General features: G+C 40.1%; 1 protein-coding gene across 1 annotated transcript in view; it reads left to right on the forward strand.

Annotated features, from left to right (window-relative positions):
• Window positions 1–4,798: 4,798 nt before the first annotated feature.
• Window positions 4,799–23,862, forward strand: part of nim1ka (NIM1 serine/threonine protein kinase a) — a gene marked incomplete at both ends in the record, with an annotated part of 113,555 nt that continues 94,491 nt past the window's right edge. The window contains one exon of the mRNA XM_084323174.1: window positions 4,799–4,860. Coding sequence (XP_084179300.1) covers window positions 4,799–4,860 — 62 coding nt within the window. The remainder of the gene's footprint in view (window positions 4,861–23,862) is intronic.

Here is a 23,862-nt window from a genome sequence, read left to right on the forward strand (position 1 = left end):
CTGCAATCTGTTAAATAAAGTATTCATTCATTCAGTAGTCACACTTTTTTTTTTATCAATGAAGGCATGATTACATGTGAAATCAAACGTTTTTTTATTTTGTCTTGTGTAGCGACATGTCACAGCAAATGTGTTTAACATTGTCAGCTAGTCTACCTGTATTATCATATGGGATTTATATATATATATATATATATATATATATATATATATATATATATATATAATCTTACAGTCTTTTTACTATTATGTACCCTACTACTACTATGCTGCTATACTTATACTACTATCATGCTAACTACTATGAGTGTAACACTCGACGACCTCAATATTATTTTGACGAACATCACCACTGACCCTTAGCTGCCAGAGTTGTACCCTTCCTGCTAACTTGTTGTTCACAATCTGTAAGTCACTTTGGATAAAAGCATCAGCTAAATGACTAATGCATATATATGCATATATATATATATATATATATATATATGTGTACAGTGATACACAAATTGAAAAAATAAAAAGTCTAAATGTTAAGTCAGAATGTTGAATATATTGGCACCAGCAAACGTCCTTATAAACTGTATAAAATATATAAATGAGTTCTACTGAGTATATCAGATGTATGTACAGAGTTGTAGTATTAATATGTAGAGTGTACAGAGTATCCCCATTAATCAATACTCATAGTCATATCTCGTCAAAGCAGGCCCAGTTCATATCTTCATAGGTAATACACAGTGTATATAATATTAATAATCACATATTTTCATAGATAATACACAGTGTATACTATAATAATAATATATTTTCATATCTTCATAGGTAATACACAGTGTATATAATAATCACATATTTTCATATCTTCATAGGTAATACACAGTGTATATAATAATAATCACATATTTTCATATCTTCATATCTTCATAGGTAATACACAGTGTATATCATAATAATCATATATTTTCATTCTTCATAGGTAATACACAGTGTATATAATAATAATAATCACATATTTTCATATCTTCATAGGTAATACACAGTGTATATAATAATAATCACATATTTTCCTATCTTCATAGGTAATGCACAGTGTATATAATAATAATATATTTTCCTATCTTCATAGGTAATACACAGTGTATATAGCTCAGCAGCCTCATAGCCTGTTTGCTGCCAGCTGAATATATTTTCATATCTTCATAGGTAATACACAGTGTATGTTTGCTGCCACCTGAATAATATCCCACTTTGGTTTTGTTTTATTCCTTTGATGGTCAATCATGGTCACTTCACCTGTTGTGTCTTTGATGGTTGTGCTTTTGAAGTCTTCGTTCTGATGAACACCAAGGCCGCTGCAACGCTCTTTAAACTGTAGCGGCGAGAGTGGTTGGACAAACCGAGCTCTCATCTTCTTCCCTCAGCACTTTAGTGATGATTGATCTCTCTTGTTACGTTTTAAATATGTATCAAAGTGTACGGGGACGTCAGCGTGAAAGGGATCTGAAGCGACGCCTTTCAGTTACATAGCTGTCTCTAATGCTAAATGTTCTAGTCTGGTGTTTTTCAGAGGACCCTCGTTTTCAGAATTAACCATTCTTACGACCCCAAAACAGATGTTTGATTTGAAGTCTTTATTTCGAACATGCAATGAATACAACAAACAATAACAAAAAGCAAAACAACTCAATCTGCATGTTTGAAAAGGAGTAGGAAGAAGTATACACTTATTTAATCCTACCCCTTTTCCACTACTCAAATGAGTGTACTATTTTAAACATAAAAAAGAAAAGAAAAAAAAAATATATATATATGCAAAACAAAAAACAAAAACTATTTATGTATAAAAGAAAACAAAATAGAAAACAAAATAAAAATGTAAACACCCGTGAATATCAAGTCCCTTCCTCATCCCTGTACCTTGTGAACATAATTTCCTTATACATCAGTTTGAATTGTCTCATGTTTGGACATTGCTTTAGCACCACATTTAGACTGTTCCACAGTTTCACTCCACATATCGAGATGCAGTGTTTTCTCATGGTAGTGCGTACGTTTAGCACCTTTAAATTGTGTTCTCCCCTCAGATTATAACCCCCCTCCCTATCAAAGAACAATTCTTGAATGTTTCTTGGAAGTGCATGACTTTTTGCTTTATACATTAATTGTGCCGTTTTAAATTCCACAAGATAATTTAACTTCAATGTCTTTGACTCCAAAAACAATATGTTAGTGTGATCACGATAACCTGCAATGTGAACTATCCTTATGGCCCTTTTTTGGAGTATAAAAAGTGGTTGTAGTGTAGACTTATAATTGTTTCCCCAGACTTCAGCACAGTAATTTAAATATGGTAAAACTAAAAAGAACAGTAGAGAATGTAGAGTGATTTTCTATCCAGAATGTGCTTTACTTTACTCATGACTGAAATGCTTCGTGAGAGTTTAGATTGGACATGTTTTATGTGAGGTTTCCAACAGATTTTATGGTCTATTATTACACCTAGGAATTTATTTTCATAAACTCTTTCAATAATCACATCATTTATTTTAACTTGTACCTGAGTATCCAATCTACAGTTTCCAAACAACATAATTTTAGTTTTGCTCAAGTTCAATGATAATTTGTTTCTATCAAACCATTCCTTCAATTTCTTCATTTCAGATGTGATGACCTCTAAAAGCTGCTGGACATTCTCACCAGAAAAAAAAAGATTAGTGTCATCCGCAAATAAAATACATTTAAATATATTGGATACTTTACATATCTCGTTAATGTACAAGATGAACAGTTTTGGACCCAACACTGACCCCTGGGGGACACCACAAGCAATGTCCAAACATTCAGATTTATAATCTCTCATTGTCACAAATTGTTGTCTTTTATTTAGATAGCTTCTCACCCAGTCCAATACTACCCCCCTGATCCCATATCTCTCCAATTTCCTGATTAATATATCATGATTAATAGTATCAAATGCTTTTTTTAGGTCAATGAATACTCCAGCTACATGTTTTTTTTTATCTATGGAATTTGTGATTTTTTCAATGAGTTCTATTAACGCTAGTGATGTTGACCGGTGTGTTCTGAATCCATACTGGCTATCGGTGAGTAAATTATGTTTATCAATGAATTTATCTAATCTGTTGTTGAAGAGTTTTTCTAATATTTTTGAAAACTGAGGAAGTAGAGAAACAGGCCTATAATTTGTGAAGTGGTGTTTATCTCCAGTCTTGAACAGAGGTATGACTTTTGCTATTTTCATTTTATTCGGAAATCGACCAGTTTTGAATGATAAATTGCAGATGTGCGTGAGTGGTTTTGAAATCCCACTAATGACATTTTTTACTATTTTCATATCGATTTCATTACTGTCTGTAGATGTCTTGTTTTTACATTTATTAGTAGTTTCTATAATTTCATTTTCATCTACCGCTTCCAGAAACATTGAACTAGGATTTCTTTCAATGTAATTGTCTTTTATGTCTTCAGGAGTCACTGGATCTGGGATTTTTCCCGCTAATTCTGGTCCAATATTTACAAAAAATGTATTAAAGTTGTTAACCACATCATCCATATTGCTAATAGTTTGATCCTTTTCCATAAAATACTGAGGATAGTTTATTTGTCTTGATCCATTCCTGATAATACCATTTAATATCTTCCAAACACCTTTAATATTATATTTGTTGTTATCTAATATTCTACTATAATGATCCTTCTTACATCTTCTCATAATATTAGTCAACTTATTTTTATATTTCTTATATTTCTTATTTTTTATATATTTATTTTATTTATGTTTGCAGGTTACTGTGTAGCAAGGGCGTAGTTTTGGTTTCAGCATGGGGGGGGGGGGGGGGGGCACTTTAAGTGGGGGGTCTGGGAGTCCTCCCGCATGAAATACCTTCATTTCCTGCATTCTGGTGTACTTTTATGCGTCAATTTATGCATTTTTTGAATGAATGAAAAACGTTTATTTAAAATGGACACCACAGCTACATTGGACCAGTCACAGTGGACAGACCAGATGTGTTGTTTTGCGTGTTTATAGCACAAGTGCTAGTTTTCAACACTAGTCCATTGAGGCTTTTCTAAAAGATAGAATAAAATGAACAGTATAATACAGAATTAAAATCACAAATCAGAACAAATAGTCATTGTCACTTTTATTCAACAGTCTGTCTTCATCATCTTCATCATCCAAAGTTGAGACAGGCCAGAATAGGCCCCAGCTACCACCATGATATGTGTTATCCAGCCCTCTTTGTGTGTGTGTGTGTGTGTGTGTGTGTGTGTGTGTGTGTGTGTGTGTGTGTGTGTGTGTGTGTGTGTGTGTGTGTGTGTGTGTGTGTGTGTGTGTGTGTGTGTGTGTGTGTGTGTGTGTGTGTGTGTGTGTGTGTGTGTGTGTGTGTGTGTGTGTGTGTGTGTGTGTGTGTGTGTGTGTGTGTGTGTGTGTGTGTGTGTGTGTGTGTGTGTGTGTGTGTGTGTGTGTGCGTGCGTGCGTGCGTGCGTGCGTGCGCGCGCGTGTGTGTGTGTGTGTGTGTGTGCGCGGCTGCGCGCGTTCCCCACAGTGATTGCAAATAGCAGTGTGACAACACCTTTCCCTGTGAAACAGCGCCATGGTAACTTCATTAAGTCGGCCTTAGAGACACCACCAACAGACTCTCTGTCTCTCTCTCTCTCCCTCTCTCTTTCTCTCTCTCTGTCTCTGTCTCTATCTCTTTCTCTATCTCTCTCTCTCTGTGCATTATGATGAAGTGCTAATGAGAGGAACTCCTACCATCCTGCGCTGGGTGTCATGGTGCTGCTGGCCTGGTGGGAGGAGGAGGTGGAGCATGAGGTAGACATACAGGAGGACAGGTAGAGGAGGTAGAGTCAGGATGCTCTATTGTGCATGAGTATAAGTTATCTAAGATCTTCTTCTTCACTACACTGTCTATGTGTGTGGTCCATGTCACGTCCTCGGACATGTGGACTGCGAGGTGCTGAGGGGGCTGTAGTCCCTGGCCCCAGACCTCCTAAAGTCCACAATCATCTCTTTGGTTTTGCTGACGTTCAGGGAGAGGCTGTTCTCCCGGCACCACAGCGCCAGGTTCTCTACCTCTCCCAGTCTCCCAGGTAGGCCCTCTCGTCGTTTGCAGAGATCAGGCCCACCACAGCTGTGTCGTCAGCAAACTTAACGATTGTGTTGCTGTTGTGCTTTGCCACACAGTCCTGGGTGTAAAGCAAGTAGAGGAGGGGGCTCAGAACACAGCCCTGGGGGGCCCCTGTGTTGAGAGTGATGGATGAGGAGGTGCAGTTACCTGCTCTCACCACTTGGGGTCTTCCTGTCAGGAAGTCCAAGACCCACTGGCAGAGGTCGTAGTTCAAGCCCAGGTCTCTGAGCTTGATGACAAGCTTGGAGCGGACTATGGTATTGAATGCTGAGCTGTAGTCAATAAATAGCATTCTCACATAGTTCCCCTGCCTCTTGTCCAGGTTTGATGCTGCTGTGTAATGGTAAATGGCTGCTTTTTTATATAGCACTTTTATCCAAAGCGCTTTACGGTTTATCTTTTTTTATTGGAAGAATTTATGCAGATTTATACATTTCAGTTATCCAAATTATACAACTTCCATTTCCTTCCCCATTCCTATCCCCTAATCCCACCCCATCCCACCCAGTGAGGGCGACGACAAACATACATGTAAAAGAAAAAAGAAAAAGAAAAGAAAATTTAAATAATTAAACATAAATACAGATGTGACAGACAAAACTATGCAAGTAAAATTTAAAAGAAAACGAGAAAAAATATAAATAGGAAAGACGGTAATAATAATATATAATATAAGTAATACTCTCCATTTTAGTAGCGTAATTTCCAGATGGTAAAACAAATAAAATGGAAAGTAAATTTAACACCCTTAGCAGACCACCACAATGCCATCTCCCCAGCCATACGTGGGCTAGCAGTGTCAGGCAGGTAGATGGGGGAAGGAGGGGGGTCATGGGGTCCCAAATTTAGAAGGAGTCATATGGGTTTTGAAATGAGATAGGAAGGGCTGCCATGTTTTGTGGAAGGTATCTGTGTGGCCTTGTGTTGTAAATCTGATTTTCTCTATATGTATAAGAGACATAACATCCCTCATCCAGTGTAAGTGTGAAGGGGGAGTGGCTGCCTTCCAGTTGATTAGGATGAGGCGTCTGGCAATGAGTGAGGCAAAGGCCATGGCATTGGATTGCCCAATAGATATTGCAGCGTTCTCCGGTGTCAGACCAAATAATGCAATAAGAGGGCATGGGTCAACATTCATAAAAAATATGTCTGAATAAGATTTAAAAATGGAAGTCCAGAAAGGGGACAGTGCTGGACAATGCCAAAACATATGAATAAGTGAGCCAGGGGCTTGGTGGCACCGGTCGCATGTGGGATCCATGCCAGGGTTTATCTTCGCAAGTCTAGTCTTTGACCAATATAGACGGTGGATGAGCTTGAACTGTATCAGTGAATGGCGGGCACATATTGAAGAAGAGTGTATTCGGGCAAGAGCATTTTCCCATTATTTGTCTGTAAATTGATGATTTAGATCAGACTCCCAGTTTTGTCTTATAGCCAGTACTGAAGAGGGTAGGGATAGGGATATGATGTTATATAGTTTAGATATTGAGCCTTTGATTGCAACCTTCACCTCCAAGATGCGGTCGATCACAGTTTTTGGAGGTATATGGGGGAACTGAGCAAATTTGTTCTTAACAAAATCACGTATCTGTAGATATCTGAAAAAATTAGTTTTTGTTAAGTTAAACTTTAGGGACAATTGTGTGAAAGACATAAATTAACTGTCTTGGTACAAATCGTAAATGCCTTAAACCAGTTGCTGAAGGCTTCATCCACCATAGAGGGAGGGAAAATGATGTTTTTGTGGACAGGTGAGGATGGTGACATGGCGTGGAGACCAAAGTGTTTTCTGAACTGGGTCCAGATCCGGAGGGAGTGTTGTACTAAGGGGTTGTTGGTGTACTGGGCGGTTGTGACTGGGAGCGAAGAGCAAACTAAGGATTGCAAAGATGTTCTAGAACAAGATGCCCTTTCCATGTCCACCCATGCCGGCACCCACTGAGTCCGTAATGGGAATGACTCCAATAGAGAATGCTGTGAATATTTGCAGCCCAATAGTAGGCCAAGAAATTGGGTAGTGCAAAGCCTCCCTGCGATTTAGGCTTCTGGAGGGCCATTTTATTTATTCGGACTGGGCGTTTATTCCAGATAAAATCTGATATTGCCCTGTCGAGGGCTTTGAAAAATGACTTTGGAATGAAGGTTGGAATATTTTGAAATAAATACAGAAATTTCGGTAATGTGTTCATTTTCACAGTATTCACTCTGCCAACAAGTGATAAAGGAAGTGATGCCCATCTGATAAAATCCTGCTTAGTGCGCTCCAGTAGAGGGGTGAAGTTGGACGCTATGAGATTCGAATGTTTACGTGTTATCATTATGCCAAGGTAACGGAAGCAGCTTGGGGAAAGCTTGAAGGGGAACATAGAGGGGGGGAGATTTCTAGCCAATGAGTTTATGGGGGAAAAGTTCACTCTTGTTTAAATTTAATTTATAACCAGAAAAGACACCAAACTCGTGTAGTATGTGAAGGACACGTGGAAGTGTGGCCACTGGATCCGCGATATACAGCAGGACATCGTCCGCATATAGCGAGATTCTTTGTTCCTGTCCATCTCTAATGATGCCTTGGACATGGCGGTCCATGCGAAAGGTAATAGCTAGTGGCTCGATCGCTAACGCAAATAATAGCGGAGAGAGAGGGCAACCCTGTCTTGTGCCGCGATGTAGGGGGAAATATTCCGAAGTAGGGCTGCAACTAATGACTATTTTGGTAGTCGACTAATCTGTCGATTATTTTTTCGATTAGTCGACTAATCGAAAAACAATTATATAAATTTTTTTTTTATTTTTTTTTGCACTACCTATTTTTGTGAAAGTGGCTTCTCAGCTCTGGTCCAGCTGAAGACAGAGCAGAGGAACAGATTGGACATTGAGCATGACCTCAGAGTTGCTTTGAGACTCTTGTCAGGACCAAACAACATCCCCAGTTATCCCATTAGTTCCCCCAAACTTACTGTCGGTCTGTTATGTTAAGCTAAGAAGTCTTCAGCTGGCTGGACCAGAGCTGAGAAGCCACTTTCACAAAGATAGGTAGTGCAAAAAAAAAAGAAAAAATTATAATAATTTTAATTTTTAATTTTTTAATTACTAATCGACGCAACAATTCCTCATCGTCGATTTTTTATAATCAACGTCGTCGATTATGTTGACTAATCGTTGCAGCCCTATTCCGAAGTCACATCATTTGTTCGAACTGATGCCACTGGAGAGGAGTATAAAAGTTTGACCCAGGACACAAATTTCTCGCCAAAACCGAATTTCTGCAAAGTATAGAATAAGTAGTCCCATTCAACCCAGTCAAAGGCCTTCTCTGCGTCTATCGCAACAACAACCTCTGCAACGGGAGACTCGTGGGGGAGTAAATTATATTCATAAGGCGCCGCAGGTTGAAAAAAGCCATTCTATCCTTCACAAAACCAGACTGATCTGGATGGATAATACTTGGTATAACAGATTCCAGTCGTCGAGCGAGTACCTTTTCCAAGATCTTTGCTTCATTGTTGAGGAGAGAAATAGGACGATATGAGCCACAGTCTTTCAGGTCCTTATCTTTTTTTAAGAGCAGGGATATTGAGGCTTGGTAGAGAGTCGGAGGGAGCGAGCAGGATTGAAATGATTCCTCAAACATTGAAGCCATAATGGGACAAAACTGGGTGGAATATTTTTTTAAGAATTCCACAGGGAACCCGCCTGGGCTTTTCCCACTCTGCATCATAGTTAAAGCCTGTTGAATTTCATCAGCGCTAATGGGCTCTTCCAAAAGCATCATTGAATCATTGTCTATGACTGGTATATCCAAATCTGCGAAAAAACTATTCAAGGGGTCTTTAGGGGAATCAGAGGTATATAGTAAAGAATAAAATGTTTTGAATTGACCATTTATTTCCAATGGGTCCGTATAGATCTCTCCAGTGGCAGAGTTAATTTGCGTGATCAAGTTCTGAGCGGTGCAGTGTTTTAGCTGTAGTGCCAGCACTTTACTAGGTTTGTCACCAAATTCGAAAAAAGACTGGCGTGATTTGAGTAGAAGCTGCTCAGCATGACTGGTGGAGAGGAGGTTAAATTCTGTCTGTAAAGTCACTCTTTCATTATAAAGTGAAGGTGTCGGAGAGACTGAATATGAATGATCCAATTTAAGAATTTGGTCTGAAAGTTCAGAGCATCTGCTGTTGCGCAGTTTATTACGTCAAGCACAGTTAGAAATAATTTCTCCACGGAGAAAAGCTTTAAGAGCTTCCCAAATGATGGACATAGACATGCCAGGGGTAGAATTTACCTCAATAAAAAATGTGATCTTAGTGGACAGGAACGACGAGAATGAGTCCTCAGATAGCAATAGTAGATTTAGTCCCCACGCATAGGCGGCGGGTGAGCTGGACATTAGGGTAGACTATAGACCGGATGAAACTCGCGCGTAGCGCGCAACATTTTTCTTTTTTGCTTGCACGCAAACGGTGCTGTCCAGGTTCTGATGTCACACCCACATCTAGGCTACTACAGCGAGCCCCACTCATTTCATATAGTGCAAATTAATTGTTCAAATGAAGGCATCCAATATGATTAACCATTGTCTTACCTTAATGCAGCAAAAGTTTCGGATGCGCCTCATTGGGAAAGGCTGTTCACAAGTTGCGGTGCCGACGGCAATGAAGGAAACGTTTTCCATAATTTGGATCTCATCATGCTTTGAAAACAAGTTTCCACGGTTTGATTAACTCTGACTCAGTCTCATCATGCCCTCGTAGAGCAAGCCCTTGGCCTCAGGTGATCCAGTGTTATGCCCAGGCGGCATGTAACTTGGAATGGAGTTCCAGGTCTTGGCAGCTCTCACGGAGAGGGCTGATTTGCTAAATGTACTTGTCCTTAATGGAAATTAGTGTTAGGATGCGAATAGACGCCACCCGGTACAACAGTTCTGAACCCGAACGCGGAACTGCAAGTTTGTTGGAGGGTTTTGAAGACCAGACTGGCATCGGTTAGTTTGGTGATGCGGCGTGATTGGTTACTGCCCGCAGTCTGGAATGTTAAACGGCCACCACACCTACTGCCATTGACACCTTGGTTGGCCGACCCTTTGCGTATTGTCACCACCGGGCTGCAGCAGCCCACACGCACACAATATCGTAGCCTAGGCTGCCTATAATAATGCGCAGACTGGGTCGGCATAGCCTCCCCTGGCCTTATATACGCGCCGCCTATGTCCCCACGGCCTGAATGATGGACATTTGTCCGGGAAGGCTAGCTCTAGGACTATTGCTGCGTGGTCTGAAATAACAATGCTATCGTAAGAGCGGTTGTTGATAAAAAAAAAAAGATCAATTCGAGAATATGTATGATGAACTGGTGAAAAGAAAGAGTACTGTTTGGCGGAGGGGTGAAGGAAGCGCCAGACATCTGAAATACCGTATTGCTTCAGGAAGGACACTATAGCTCTAGCAGTCTGAGATTGTGGAGCTGGATTAGATGATGATCGATCTAAGGCTGGGTTAAGAGCACAATTAAAGTCACCTCCCATAATCAGTTGATTAGAGTTCAGGTCGGGGAGTGAAGAGATAAGTTTATTGATGAAATGCATGTCACCAAAATTGGGGGCATATACGTTGACTAGGACTACCCTTGTGGAATAGAGAGTTCCTGAAACTATAATGAATCTGCCATTAGGGTCAGAGATCACATCAGATGGAGTAAAGGGTGTGTTTTTGTTAATCAGAATGGCTGTTCCTCTGGCTTTGCTCTGAAAACCAGAGTGGAACACTTGACCTACCCAAGCTCTGTGTATTCGACGGTGATCTACTCGCCGGAGGTGAGTTTCTTGCAGAAAGGCGATGCCAACCCCAAGCTGCTGTAAGTGAGTAAGGATCCTAGTACATTTCAAGGGGTTATTTACACCCTTCACATTCCAACTAATTATGTTAGTATTGCCCCCTGGCCCCTTATTAGGATTAAACACTGGCATAACAAAGTGAAAAAATATTCATGACATTTGAGATGGCAGAGTGGTGGTCCAGGGTGCTTATAATTAAAGATTAGAAAAAGTCATAAGAATAGAAACAAAAAACAATAGACAAAAATAGACAAAAATATTCACTGTGAATATTAGCAATGAAAAACAAACAAACATAGCACGCTCTGAACAGCTACTCACAGCCATAGTAACACTGACTGTGCCTAGCATTACAGCTAACCTTGTGCACCCTGTGCTCTAAACGAGCCCCCATGAGAACTATAATTCTTAATTACACAAGGCAAGAACCGTTTTTTTTTTTTATATATAATTATTATTATAATAATAATAATACAAAAATAAATAATAAATAGATAAATGCTCAAGCGGTATACGCCCCAAATTTATACGAAGTTAGTTTCTTCACTACACTTACCAGAGCAATGTTAGACCTTCCCGAATACTCATTTATAATTGGTGTGGATTTTAATGCCATTTGGAATCCAAGGATGGACAAATCAAACCCCTCCTTTTCCAACGAACAAAAAAATTCATCTAATGCATTAAAGGATTGGTCGAAGATTACAGGTGTAAATGACTTATGTCGATCACTCAACCCCACGACCCGGAAGTACTCTTGTCGATCTGCGAGACATAACACATTATCCAGAATAGATTACGTTTTTACATCCCCGAGACTATTTGATAACTACGGTGTGGAAATGATACCCAATGCATTATCAGATCACTGTTATTTACTCCTAAAAGGAACATTTGGTATACTATCATCCCGAGCCCCAAGATGGCGATTTAACACGATGCTGCTTAATAACAAGGAATTCATTACACAAATCAAAGAAGCTCTTACGGTATTCCTATGGATGAATGCGAATTCGGTGCAGGACCTCAGAATATTATGGATGTCGGCAAAGGGAATGATCAAGGATTTCACTGATAGCTTTTCCTCCCAAATACGCAAGAATCGATGCTCAAAACTGGCTGAACTGGAAACGCTTTACTCAACGTTATTTAATTCTTTACAATACAACAACTCGGTTCGACTGGAAAATCAAGCCAATATACTAAAAAAAGAGATTAACGCCATATACAGACCACAATCTGAAATGCAAATATGTAGCACAACACAACAGCAGTACTCCCAAGGTTCCAAACCAAGTCACCTATTAGCTATGCGATTAAGAGTCAACGCAAAATTTGCAGATATAACTACCATTAGAGCACAACAAGGACTTGTTACAGAACCCAAAGAAATAAACACGACATTCAAAGAATTCTACTCCAACTTATACAAATCAGAAACGACCTTCGATCAAAACAAAATGGACACATATCTTAATCAAATTAACCTCCCTAAACTTTCCGAGGATGACGCTAAACAGTTAGAAACACCGATCACACTAGATTAACTTAGGGAGGCCATATCTGAAATGCAAAGTGGTAGGGCTCCTGGAAGAGACGGTATCCCACCAGAAATGTACCTCTCTTGTTGGGACATAATTGGTCCCTTATTACTAAATATGATTTTATACTCAAGGAGGGGAACTTCCATAAGAATGACAATATTGCACTCATAACAGTCCTCCTTAAAAAAGACAAAGACCCCACCGAGTGCGGTAGTTATAGACCTTTAAGCCTCCTCGGAACCGATATCAAACTGTACTCTAAGGTATTAGCCATCAGACTACAAAAGCATATGACGTCTTTAATTCATCCGGACCAAACTGGCTTCATAAGAGGCCGCTTGATCACTGATAACATAAGACGATTACTACACGTACTAGATGCTAACAAGGAAGACAACACACCTAAGGCGATGCTGTCCCTGGATGCAATGAAAGCTTTTGACAGGTTGGAATGGTCGTATCTATGGGCAGTATTAGAAAGGATGGGGTTAGGAAAAGGATTCATTGATATGATTAAAGTATTATACATGATTACAACAGGCACAATCACCTCCGAAATCTTTCCGGTATCACGTTCTTCCAGACAGGGTTGCCCTCTTAGTCCCGGACTATTCGATCTATCATTAGAGCCTTTAGCACAATATATAAGACAATCCCAATCCATAGAACCAATCGTAATCAAGGGCACACAACACAAAATTAGTTTATATGCGGACGACGTAATACTGTTCATGCAAAACCCCAACACCGCATTGCCTCATCTTCTCAAGTTGATTGAGGACTTTGGAGACTTATCGGGATTTAGGATAAATTGGCCGAAGTCGGCCTTTCTCCCACTTAACGCCCCTGCAAAAAGAAATATAACCCTCCCAGTAGAGATACCTATGGTAAAACACTTTAGATGCTTGGGAGTTGAAATATCTCCTACCATAAGCCAAACGGTGAAGCAAAATTACATAAAAATCCAAAACAAAATCAAATACGACCTTGTCAGGTGGTCAAAACTTAAAAACTCAGTACAGGCACGGATATCAATAGTTAAGATGGACGTCCTACCTAGAATCAACTTCTTCAGCTCAATGCTACCGTTAACCCCTCCAAAGGGTTACTGGAAAGAATTACACTCCTCCACATACAAATGTATTTGGAATAACAAACCACCACGTATAAAAAGATCCACCGCACAGAGAAACAAAGCAGACGGTGGTATGGCATTTCCAGATTTCTACCACTATTTTAAGGCGTACACTTTAAGACCACTGACAACATGGTTTGATCCCCAAGCATCAGTATCCTGGAGAAATTTAGAAGAAAATATAGTAGCTCCATATAGGCTGAAGGACATAGTATACACCAAATTATCAATTAAGCAATGCGAATGGAAATTTGGCCCCATAATCACTCATGCGATCCGGATATGGCGTGAAACACAAAAAAAAGATTCTATCCCACATAAATGGCATAATCATACTCCCTTATTCAATAACAATGCACTCTTGATTGGAAAACAACCTATAAGATTCCCTAGATGGGAAAAGCAAGGCATACACTCATTAGGAGACGTTTTCAACAAACATTTTTTATTTATTTTTTTGTATTTTATTTTTTTATTATTTTTTTAAACAAACACATAAACAAACATGACAACACACGATAAGATATACAAGCATTAATTGTCAGAGCACATCCAATGAGATCACATTTTAGTTAATTGTCTTATATAAGATATACCCCTAATACCTGTTATCTAAAAAACCTACACACATATGCTCCAGCTCGAACCCCCCCCTCCCGAACCCCACCTTGAGAAGTACCTCCAGTATCCCTCGCACCTAACCAGACACTACCATTATAAGCTAGCTTTTATTCTCTCCACCACTTCTAACCACATTGACATTTTGGATTCATTGAGACCCAGAATTCTTGCTGTAGATATTTCTTGATAAATCACATCGAGATATGTAAGAAACCAAACTTTATGGCAAATTTTTTCCGGTTGAAACCAGCGTGATGCGATCAGCTTTTTAGCTACTGTGATACCCGATAAAACCAATCTCTTTAGCTGTGGATTCACTGCAAACTCAAAAACATCATTCAATAGTAATACCGAGGGGTGTACAGGTATATTCCAAGATACGAGTTTTGATAATTGTTGGGTCACATCTTTCCAGAATGCCTTAACTGGTGGGCAGTCCCAATACATGTGCATAAATGTCCCTTCGTCCCCATTTGTACATTGGGAGCATTTGGAGTCTTGTTTAAGCCCCATTCGGCACAGTCTTATAGGAGTCAAGTATGTCCTGTGAATATAGTTAAGATTGATTTGTTGATGATCCGGGTTCCTTGATGTAAGTCGGACATTTGCCCAGGCTCCTTGCCAATCAAAGTCATTTTCCAAACAAACAGGGTTTTTGTAGTTTCGATGAAATACGCAAAAATGTTTATCTCACCAAGTCCACATATTATTTTTACGCACAGTTATTGGCATGTTTGAAGGCTCACGGTGTTCCATTAACGATACCAATTGCACACCACAGATACCACACATTTTTCTATGAAAGAGAGACATCGAGAGGTTTTGTATCAGATTTGTATCATCAATTACTAACGGCCTCGTGAAACCCTCCACCTAGACTCTATTTGGAGGAGGGATATACCAGACCTGGAAATAGATTTTGATTGGCAAGAAGCCTGGGCAAATGTTCGACTTGCATCAAGGAACCCGGACCATCAACAAATCAATCTTAACTATATCCATAGGACATACTTGACTCCTATAAGACTGAACAGAATGGGTCTTAAACAAGACTCCAAATGCTCCTTATGTACAAATGGGGACGAGGGGACATTTATGCACATGTACTGGGACTGCCCACCAGTTAAAATATTCTGGAAAGAGGTGACCCAGCAATTATCAAATCTCTTAACTCTGAATATACCTGTACACCCCTCTGTATTACTGCTGAATGATGTCTTTGAGAATGCAGTACATCCACAGCTAAAGAGATTGGTTTTATTGGGTATCACAGTGGCTAAAAAGCTGATAGCATCACGATGGTTCCAACCGGAAAAAATTTGCCGAAAGGTCTGGATTATTACATATCTCGATGTGATTTATCAAGAAATATCTACAGCAATAATTTTGGGTCTCAATGAATCAAAAATAAAAATATGGTTAGAAGTGGTGGAGATAATAAAAGCTAGCATATAATGGTAGTGTCTGGTTAGGAGCGTGGGATAATGGATGGATTATCCAATGGGGGGTCCGGGAGGGGGGGTACGAGCTAGAGCATATGTGTGTAGGGTATTAGATAGCAGGTATTGGGGGTATATCCTGTATAAGACATTTAACTATATGGTGATTTCATTGGATGTGCACTGTTAATAATGCTTGTATATCTTATCGTGTGTTGTCATGTTTGTTTATATGTTTGTTTAAAAAATTATAAAAAAATAAAACACAAGATAAATGCTCAACACGTGGCCAAAGCGCTTTACAATTTGTTCCTCACATTTTACCCGTTCACTCACACATTCACTCACACATTCACACACAGACAGCAGAGGCGACCATGCAAGGTGCCAACCTGCTCATCGGGAGCAATTAGGGGTTAAGTGTCTTGCTCAAGGACACATCGACACGCTGCCCGGGAGGAGCGGGAATCGAAGCGGGAACCTCCGGATTGCCAGACGACTGCTCTACCTCCTGAGCCAGTGTCGCCCCTGTGTGCAGCACATGGGCGATGGCATCCTCTGTGGACCTGTTGGGGCGATATGCAAATTGCAGGGTTGACAGGTTGAATATGTCAGTGAATACCGGGGCCAGTTGGTCGGCACAGACTTTTTAGGCCGGGAGCCAGGTCCACCCCTCAGGATGTTTTTTGCTACCTTTTTTTCATTATTATTTCCTATTATCCCATACCTTGGGCCATCACAAGCTGATAATGACCACCCCCAACTCAGCCCCGTTTGGCCTCAGGGGCCAAAAAACCCTATTTTTGGGAAAAGCTTCTGGCGAAATTAGGTAATTGCAAATATGAGGGTACTGCAACTGCATAAATGGTCAGATAAGTCTGAAACTTTGCATGGTGTATCCTGACACATAGGGGAAAGTATCACAATAATACTCTGGGGCTTACTACCTTTCTGTTGTCAAATATCACACCCCAAAATATCACACCCCAAAAGACAAAAAGAGATCTGTCCGCCTGACAAATTGTCATCAAAAGTGATCATTTTCAAGTATTTTATTATACATGTTGCTGCCTCACATGGATATGAAAAACTTCCCACATCTATAAGCTTCAAATGAAGTCCAAGATGACCGTTCGATCTAGAAGATTACACCTGATATGACCAAAGTTCTCCATTGTACCTCAAATCGAGAAAATAGAACATTCAACATTACCCTTATTTCTTCTTTTTTTATCTAAAAAATATATTAAACAAGAGTTGAGACTTAAGTAATGTAATGCTATACTATCTGAAGTTAATTACATGAAAAGTGAACAATGTTATGCCCCCTGGTGGACCAGGGTATCACAGTGCAACTTAAAGCAGTGCTGACCGGGTTGCGTCTATTCTTATCCTAACGCATGTATGCTTCCGCGTTTGCGTTTTGCGCTCTGATTGGCCACTGACGTTTCTGGTCGCGCCAATCGTGTGACAGCAAGTTCTTTCGCCGGTTAAGCTTAGGCACTCTTTCAAAGTTGGTTAAGGTTAGAGTTTGTCTTAGAGCAGGGCGATAGAACGCCAGCCCTGATTCCAAATTCGAACCTTAACCAACTTCGAAAGAGTCGCCTAAGCTTAACCAGTGATAAACTAGGTGTTAGGTAGTTTGCTGCTGGTCGAGGCGGAAATGGGCGCGTCACGTGATTGGGCGCACATGTCACATGACCAGAAACGTTAGTGGCCAATCAGATCGCACCAGAAACGGCAGTGGCCAATCAGATTCGCAAAACGCGAACGCGGAAGCATACATGCGTTAGGATAAGAATAGACGCGACCGGCGTTACACACACCAACCAACCAAAACCCGAACCCTGTTTCATGTCACATCCCACCTGAAGTTATTCAGCAAAGACAATTTTGGGTAAATTGATCTATTATTCTGGCTGTGGGAAGAGATTGAGTGTCCAATATTTTTTTTTACATGAAAGGTGGCAACACTACTTCTTGAGTGATAACATTAACACATTCCCTGCCACGCTTATATCCATCAATGTAGGCTCACTGCCACCACTCTAAGCCTATGGAGATGTTCACCTTCTTTGCAGGGCTATAACTTTTTAAATTGTATTGCTAAATTGACATTACTATTGCCCATTCAACATCGATTATCTATCGTTCAGGATGTAGGAACGTTATACTTTTTCATTCATAGATTCTTCCAAAAATACCTTCTAGAATATAAGTATGTTTTTATCGTTTTCTGCAGTAATTCATAGAACGTGAGTTATAGGCATAAACGCATATATAGATTATCAACTGACGTTTATTGCCGATACACGCTATATTAAGAAATTCAACTGTACATGATTGTATACGTTATGATTCATCATGCGCGGATGAAAGGGGGGGGGGGTCGTTTATAATTCCGTGATCGTCAGTAAATGCTTTATGTAGTATGGGTGATATATTGATCTGATCGGTTTGCAGTGAAAATAATAAACAATCAAGCTGAAAGTAACGTTACCGTCCTCTTACTGTTCGCCGATGAGACTGGAGGAAAAAGATCCCACTTATTTGACGTCGATCTACTAGATCCATTTCCGGTTTGTATGGCGCAATAAACGCCCAAATCATATAGATTATTGAGTTATGGCAGCGATCCATATGCACGCCAGTGTTTGTCTGTAGTCCCGCAACGATATGTGACTGCCGGACGGATTTCCCAGATGCACCGATGGCCACTTCCGGTTGTAACTCACCCGATCATCCACCAGGCGGCGGTATTGAGGCGTTGCACTATTGTGCAGGGTCCCACTGTATCACCAGAGGCTGGGTGGCGGAATTATGAATGCCATGGCTAAAAAATTAAATATGATCTCAATATCGCTGTACAGCGTGGTTTGGCAGAATTCGCATGGCCGGCAAACACGCTGTATAACGGGATTGGCAATGGATGTGTTAAGGTTGGCTTGTAGATTGTTAGCTAATATAGCCAGCCCAATGTAACTAGCTAGTGAGTGTAGAAGTGGGAGAGAAATTATGAAATTGTAATTATTAAGAAAATTAATTATAATTATTAGCAACTCTACTTCTTTTTGTATTTTATTTTTTTATTATTTTTTAAACAAACACATAACACACATAGCAACTCTACTTCTAGAGTGATAACAGTAGCTAGTTAGCTTGTAGATTGTTAGCTGCCAGCCCAATGTAGCTAGCTAGTGAGAGCAGGAGTGGGAGCAGAAGTGGGATATAAATGATGTGTGTGTACAATACTTTGCTGTTGTAATGAATATACTGACTTTCTGATTGTTGCAATGCTACGGTATAGTCAAGGTTCCAAAGAGACAAGATGCCTGGATACCTTGCCAGAGTGCTTCAAAGAAGAATCAGCCATTAGTCCGTGTCTGAGGTTAGATGTCAGTGAAATGTGAAACATTGGATCTAAATTAATGTCTATTGGCACATTAGCCTGTTCAAGCTGCTGCGGTCAGGCAAGCGCCTCTGCATACATGCAGCAAGAACAGAGAGACTCCGACTCAGCTTCTTCCCCCAGGCCATCAGAACACTGATCTCCACACACACACACACACACACACACACACACACACACACACACACACACACACACACACACACACACACACACACACACACACACACACACACACACACACACACACACACACACACACACACACACACACACACACACACACACACACACACACACACACACACACACACACACACACACACACACACACACACACACACACACACACACACACACACACACACACACACACACACACACACACACACACACACACACACATCCTGCACTCTCACACAAACACACTACAGGTCACTTTAGGAAAAAGCAAAGGTCACTTTAAAAAACATAACTGTAGGAGCCATTATGTTCAAGTTCAAGTTCTTTAATAGTTGTCATACAGAAGTACAGAATACTTTCATACAAAATGCTTCTTACTGTTACGCTCCAGAGACTGTGCTAGACAAGATAGTATCAAATAACATAATAACATAATATAGCATGAATTTAGAAGAAGAAAATGAGGTCACAGTGTTCGGTATAGACATATGTACAATGTTCTGAGTTACCATATAATATACAATACACAATACTATGCAGTGTACTAATGTACAGTACTATCTAGTGCAAAGCAGAAATGGGATGAGGTACAATTTTAGGTACAATTTACAGTAAGGTGTACGAGTTGTAGTGCAATCCTTCATCCATAAATATAAAGTGTGGGGAGTGGGTGCTACAGTGTGTTTGTTTAAAGTGGGTGTGTGCTATAAGTGTGTGGAGTGGGTGCTACAGTGTGTTTGTTTAAAGTGAGTGTGTGCGTGTGGATGTGTGTGCTATGTGCGTTTGGTGATTGTTGTTGTGTAGTGTTCATTCATTGTTCGTTTAGCAGCCTGATGGCCTGGGGATAGAAGCTTCTTCTGAGTCTTTCTGTGCTCGCCTTGAGACTCCTGTATCGCTTGCCTGACCGCAGCAGTTCAAAGAGGCAGTTGTTCGGGTGACTGGAGTCTTTAATGATTCTCTTAGCCTTGCCCTTGCAACGCTTGTAGTAAATGTTCTGGAGGGTGGGGAGCCCCCCTCCAATTGTGCGTTCGGCTGAACGTGTCACTCTTTGTAGTCTGCTTTGGTCTTGTGCAGTGCTATTCCCAAACCAGGAGGTGATGTTGCCGGTCAAGATGCTCTCTATTGTACATGAGTAGAAGTTCTTAAGGATCTTCTGGCTGACTTGGAACTTCCTTAGGCGCCTGAGGAAGTAGAGGCGTTGTCGTGCCTTCTTCACAACACTGTTAATGTGTGTGGTCTGTGCTGATGGTGCTGATGATGGTGGCATATTATTTTATTATTTGTAATATTATTATTGGACACCTGGTGGCGGGTTTAAAATTTGACAGCACTGGTTCGGTATTTAGGGTCACAGGTGCAGTAATCAACTAGGACACAGGTAGTGAGGAGCACAGCATCTATACTTTCCGTAGCCGCATTTCTGGCAGACGTTCTCTGATTGGCCGACGTCAGTTTCTACATTGGTTAGGCTTAGGCACTCTTCGAAGTTGGTTAAGGTTAGAGTTTGTCTTAGAGCGTGACGGCAAGTTCTTTCAACGGTTAAGCTTAGGCACTCTTTCGAAGTTGGTTAAGGTTAGAGTTTGTCTTAGAGCATGGCGATAGAATGCCAGGTAGTTTGCAGGCTGTTCGACGCGGAAATGGGCAAAGACACAGCTCGTCACGCTATTGGGCAAACATGTCAGTGGCCAATCAGAGAGCGTCAGTCAGTGCCAATCAGAGAACGTCTGCCAGAAATGCGGCTACGGAAAGTATAGACGCAGGAGCACACCGTTCTTACCAGTAGCTCAGTAACAGTAGCTCAGTAACAGTAGCTCAGTAACAGTAGCTCAGTAACAGAAGCTCAGCAGCTCAGCAGCCAGAAGCAGAAAGAAATACCAAATAAATATAGAATACCATATAATTCCTACAGAACCCACACTGGCAATAAATTGAATGTACAACTGCAACTTCAGCAATAAACACCCCTAAACCTGGAATCACGACTGGACATCCATCATTGCTGTGTCTACTGCGTAAGATCACTCCCTACCTGTGAAGTAACGGGCAAGAGAAAACAGGACATTGGAAATGAAATATTGCTGTTACAATAACTATAGTTAGTATAGCATAACTGTATATTGTATAGTATATAGAACTCATTACCTTTAATTCGTAAGCTTAGCATTGTATTGTATCTTAGTACCTTTTATCATGTCTATTTTATTATCTATTCTATTTTATTCTATTATTTGTATTTTTTTGGCCATGGCCACCTTCATTTCACTACATGTCTCGTGTATGTATGTGACTAATACATCTCTTGAATCTTGAAAACATTTAATACCTTATTTCATTGTAGTAATTAATAAACAGATTTTCAGATGGGTACAATGCAACAGTATCTAAAACAGTCAACATGCCAAAGAAACTACGACAAGATGATGAAGACTGGACAGCTGGCCAGAGTTCTTCAAAGAAGAAGAAGAATCAGCCACCACCTCAGCCCTCTCTGGAAAACTGCATCCTGCATGGTTGCAAGGGGACAGTAAATGACAATTTCATACCTTTGTCTTCTAAAGCTGATCCACTAAGTGCATTTACTGCTATCCATGATATGAAAAAGAAACTTCAGACACAAACATTTGATTGTGGTGGTATGCAAAATGTTTGTGAATCAATTCCCGATGAATTTTCTTCTGATTGTCGATGCAATACAATCAACAGTCAATAGTCTTTGAGATCAGGGCAGCATTCAATTTTTTGTCTCAGGTTATGGCTTGTGATCTCAGCAACAGCTGCTTCTCCGAATTCTGTCAAGGTGTCATTGTACAAGACTGTGAGATGAGCAAGTTTGATGACCCGTCCTTTTGGATAACTTCAGTTTTTTCACCAAGTTCCATTGCTTTTTCCTCTATATTTTTGTATGCATTTGATTGGAATTCCTGCAAGCTATATCTGGTGCCCAACACTTGCTTCACTGTACCTACTACTTCTGCAGAATATGCAATAACTGCCAAACAAAACTGAATAATCTGCATTCTCACGTGTCGGTCTAGTGGAGTTATTCTCCGCTTGACACTTGCTTGAAGCAGTTAGCATTGCGAAAAAACATGCGTCAACAGTTTTCATGATATCCACAATCCGAAGACAATTTATCAGGAATTGATTCACAAACATTTTGCATACCACCACAATCAAATGTTTGTGTCTGAAGTTTCTTTTTCATATGATGGATAGCAGTAAATGCACTTAGTGGATCAGCCTTAGAAGACAAAGGTATGAAATTGTCATTTACTGTCCCCTTGCAACCATGCAGGATGCAGTTTTCCAGAGAGGGCTGATTCTTCTTCTCCTTTTTTAAGAACTCTGGCCAGCTGTCCAGTCTTCATCATCTTGTCATAGTTTCTTTGGCATGTTGACTTGGTTTAGATACTGTTGCATTGCACCCATCTGAAAATCTGTTTATTAATTACTACAATTAAATAAGGTATCAATATTTTCAAGAAATGTATTAGTCACATACATACAAGAGACATGCAGTGAAATGAAGGTGGCCATGCCCGCCTTGATTGTGCAAAAACATACAAATAATAGAATAAAATAGAATTGATAATAAAAGGTACTAAGATAAAATACAGTGCTAAGCTTACAAATTCAAAGGTAATGAGTCCTATATACACTACTATACAATACTAAGTTATACAATATACAGTTATGCTATATGTAACTCCTATACTAACTATACTATACAAAAACATAGTTATGTTTTTTAAAGTGACCTTTTGCTTTTTCCTAAAGTGACCTGCAGTGTGTTTGTGTGTGAGAGAGTGCAGGATGTGTGGTGTGTGTTTATGTGTGCTTGTGTGTGGAGAGATCAGTGTTCTGATGGCCTGGGGGAAAAGCTGAGTCAGAGTCTCTCTGTTCTTGCTGCATGTATGCGGAGGCACTTGCCTGACCGCAGCAGCTTGAACAGGCTAATGTGCCAATAGACATTCATTTAGATCCAATGTTTCACATTTCACTGACATCCAACCTCAGACACAGACTAATATCCCAGACTGGGGGGTGGCTGATTCTTCTTTGAAGCACTCTTGGCAAGGTATCCAGGCATCTTGTCGTCTCTTTGGCACCTTGACTATACCGTAGCATTGCAACCATCAGAAAGTCAGTATATTCATTACAACAGCAAAATATTGTACACACACACACCATAATTTATATCCCACTCCTGCTCTCACTAGCTTGCTACATTGGGCTGGCAGCTAACAATCTACAAGCTAACTAGCTACTGTTATCACTCTAGAAGTAGAGTTGCTAATAATTATAATAAATTCTCTTAATAATTACAATTTCATAATTTCTCTCCCACTTCTACTCTCACTAGCTAGCTACATTGGGCTGGCTATATTAGCTAACAATCTACAAGCCAACGTTAATGTTATCACTCTAGAAGTTGCCACATTTCATGTAAAAAAATATTGGACACATAATCTCTTCCCACAGCCAGAATAATAGATCAATTTACCCAAAATTTTCTTTGCTGAATAACTTCAGGTGGGATGTGAC

The sequence above is a fragment of the Notolepis coatsorum genome, assembly GCF_963971535.1.
Source record: "Notolepis coatsorum genome assembly, chromosome: 10".
NCBI lineage: Eukaryota > Metazoa > Chordata > Actinopteri > Aulopiformes > Paralepididae > Notolepis > Notolepis coatsorum.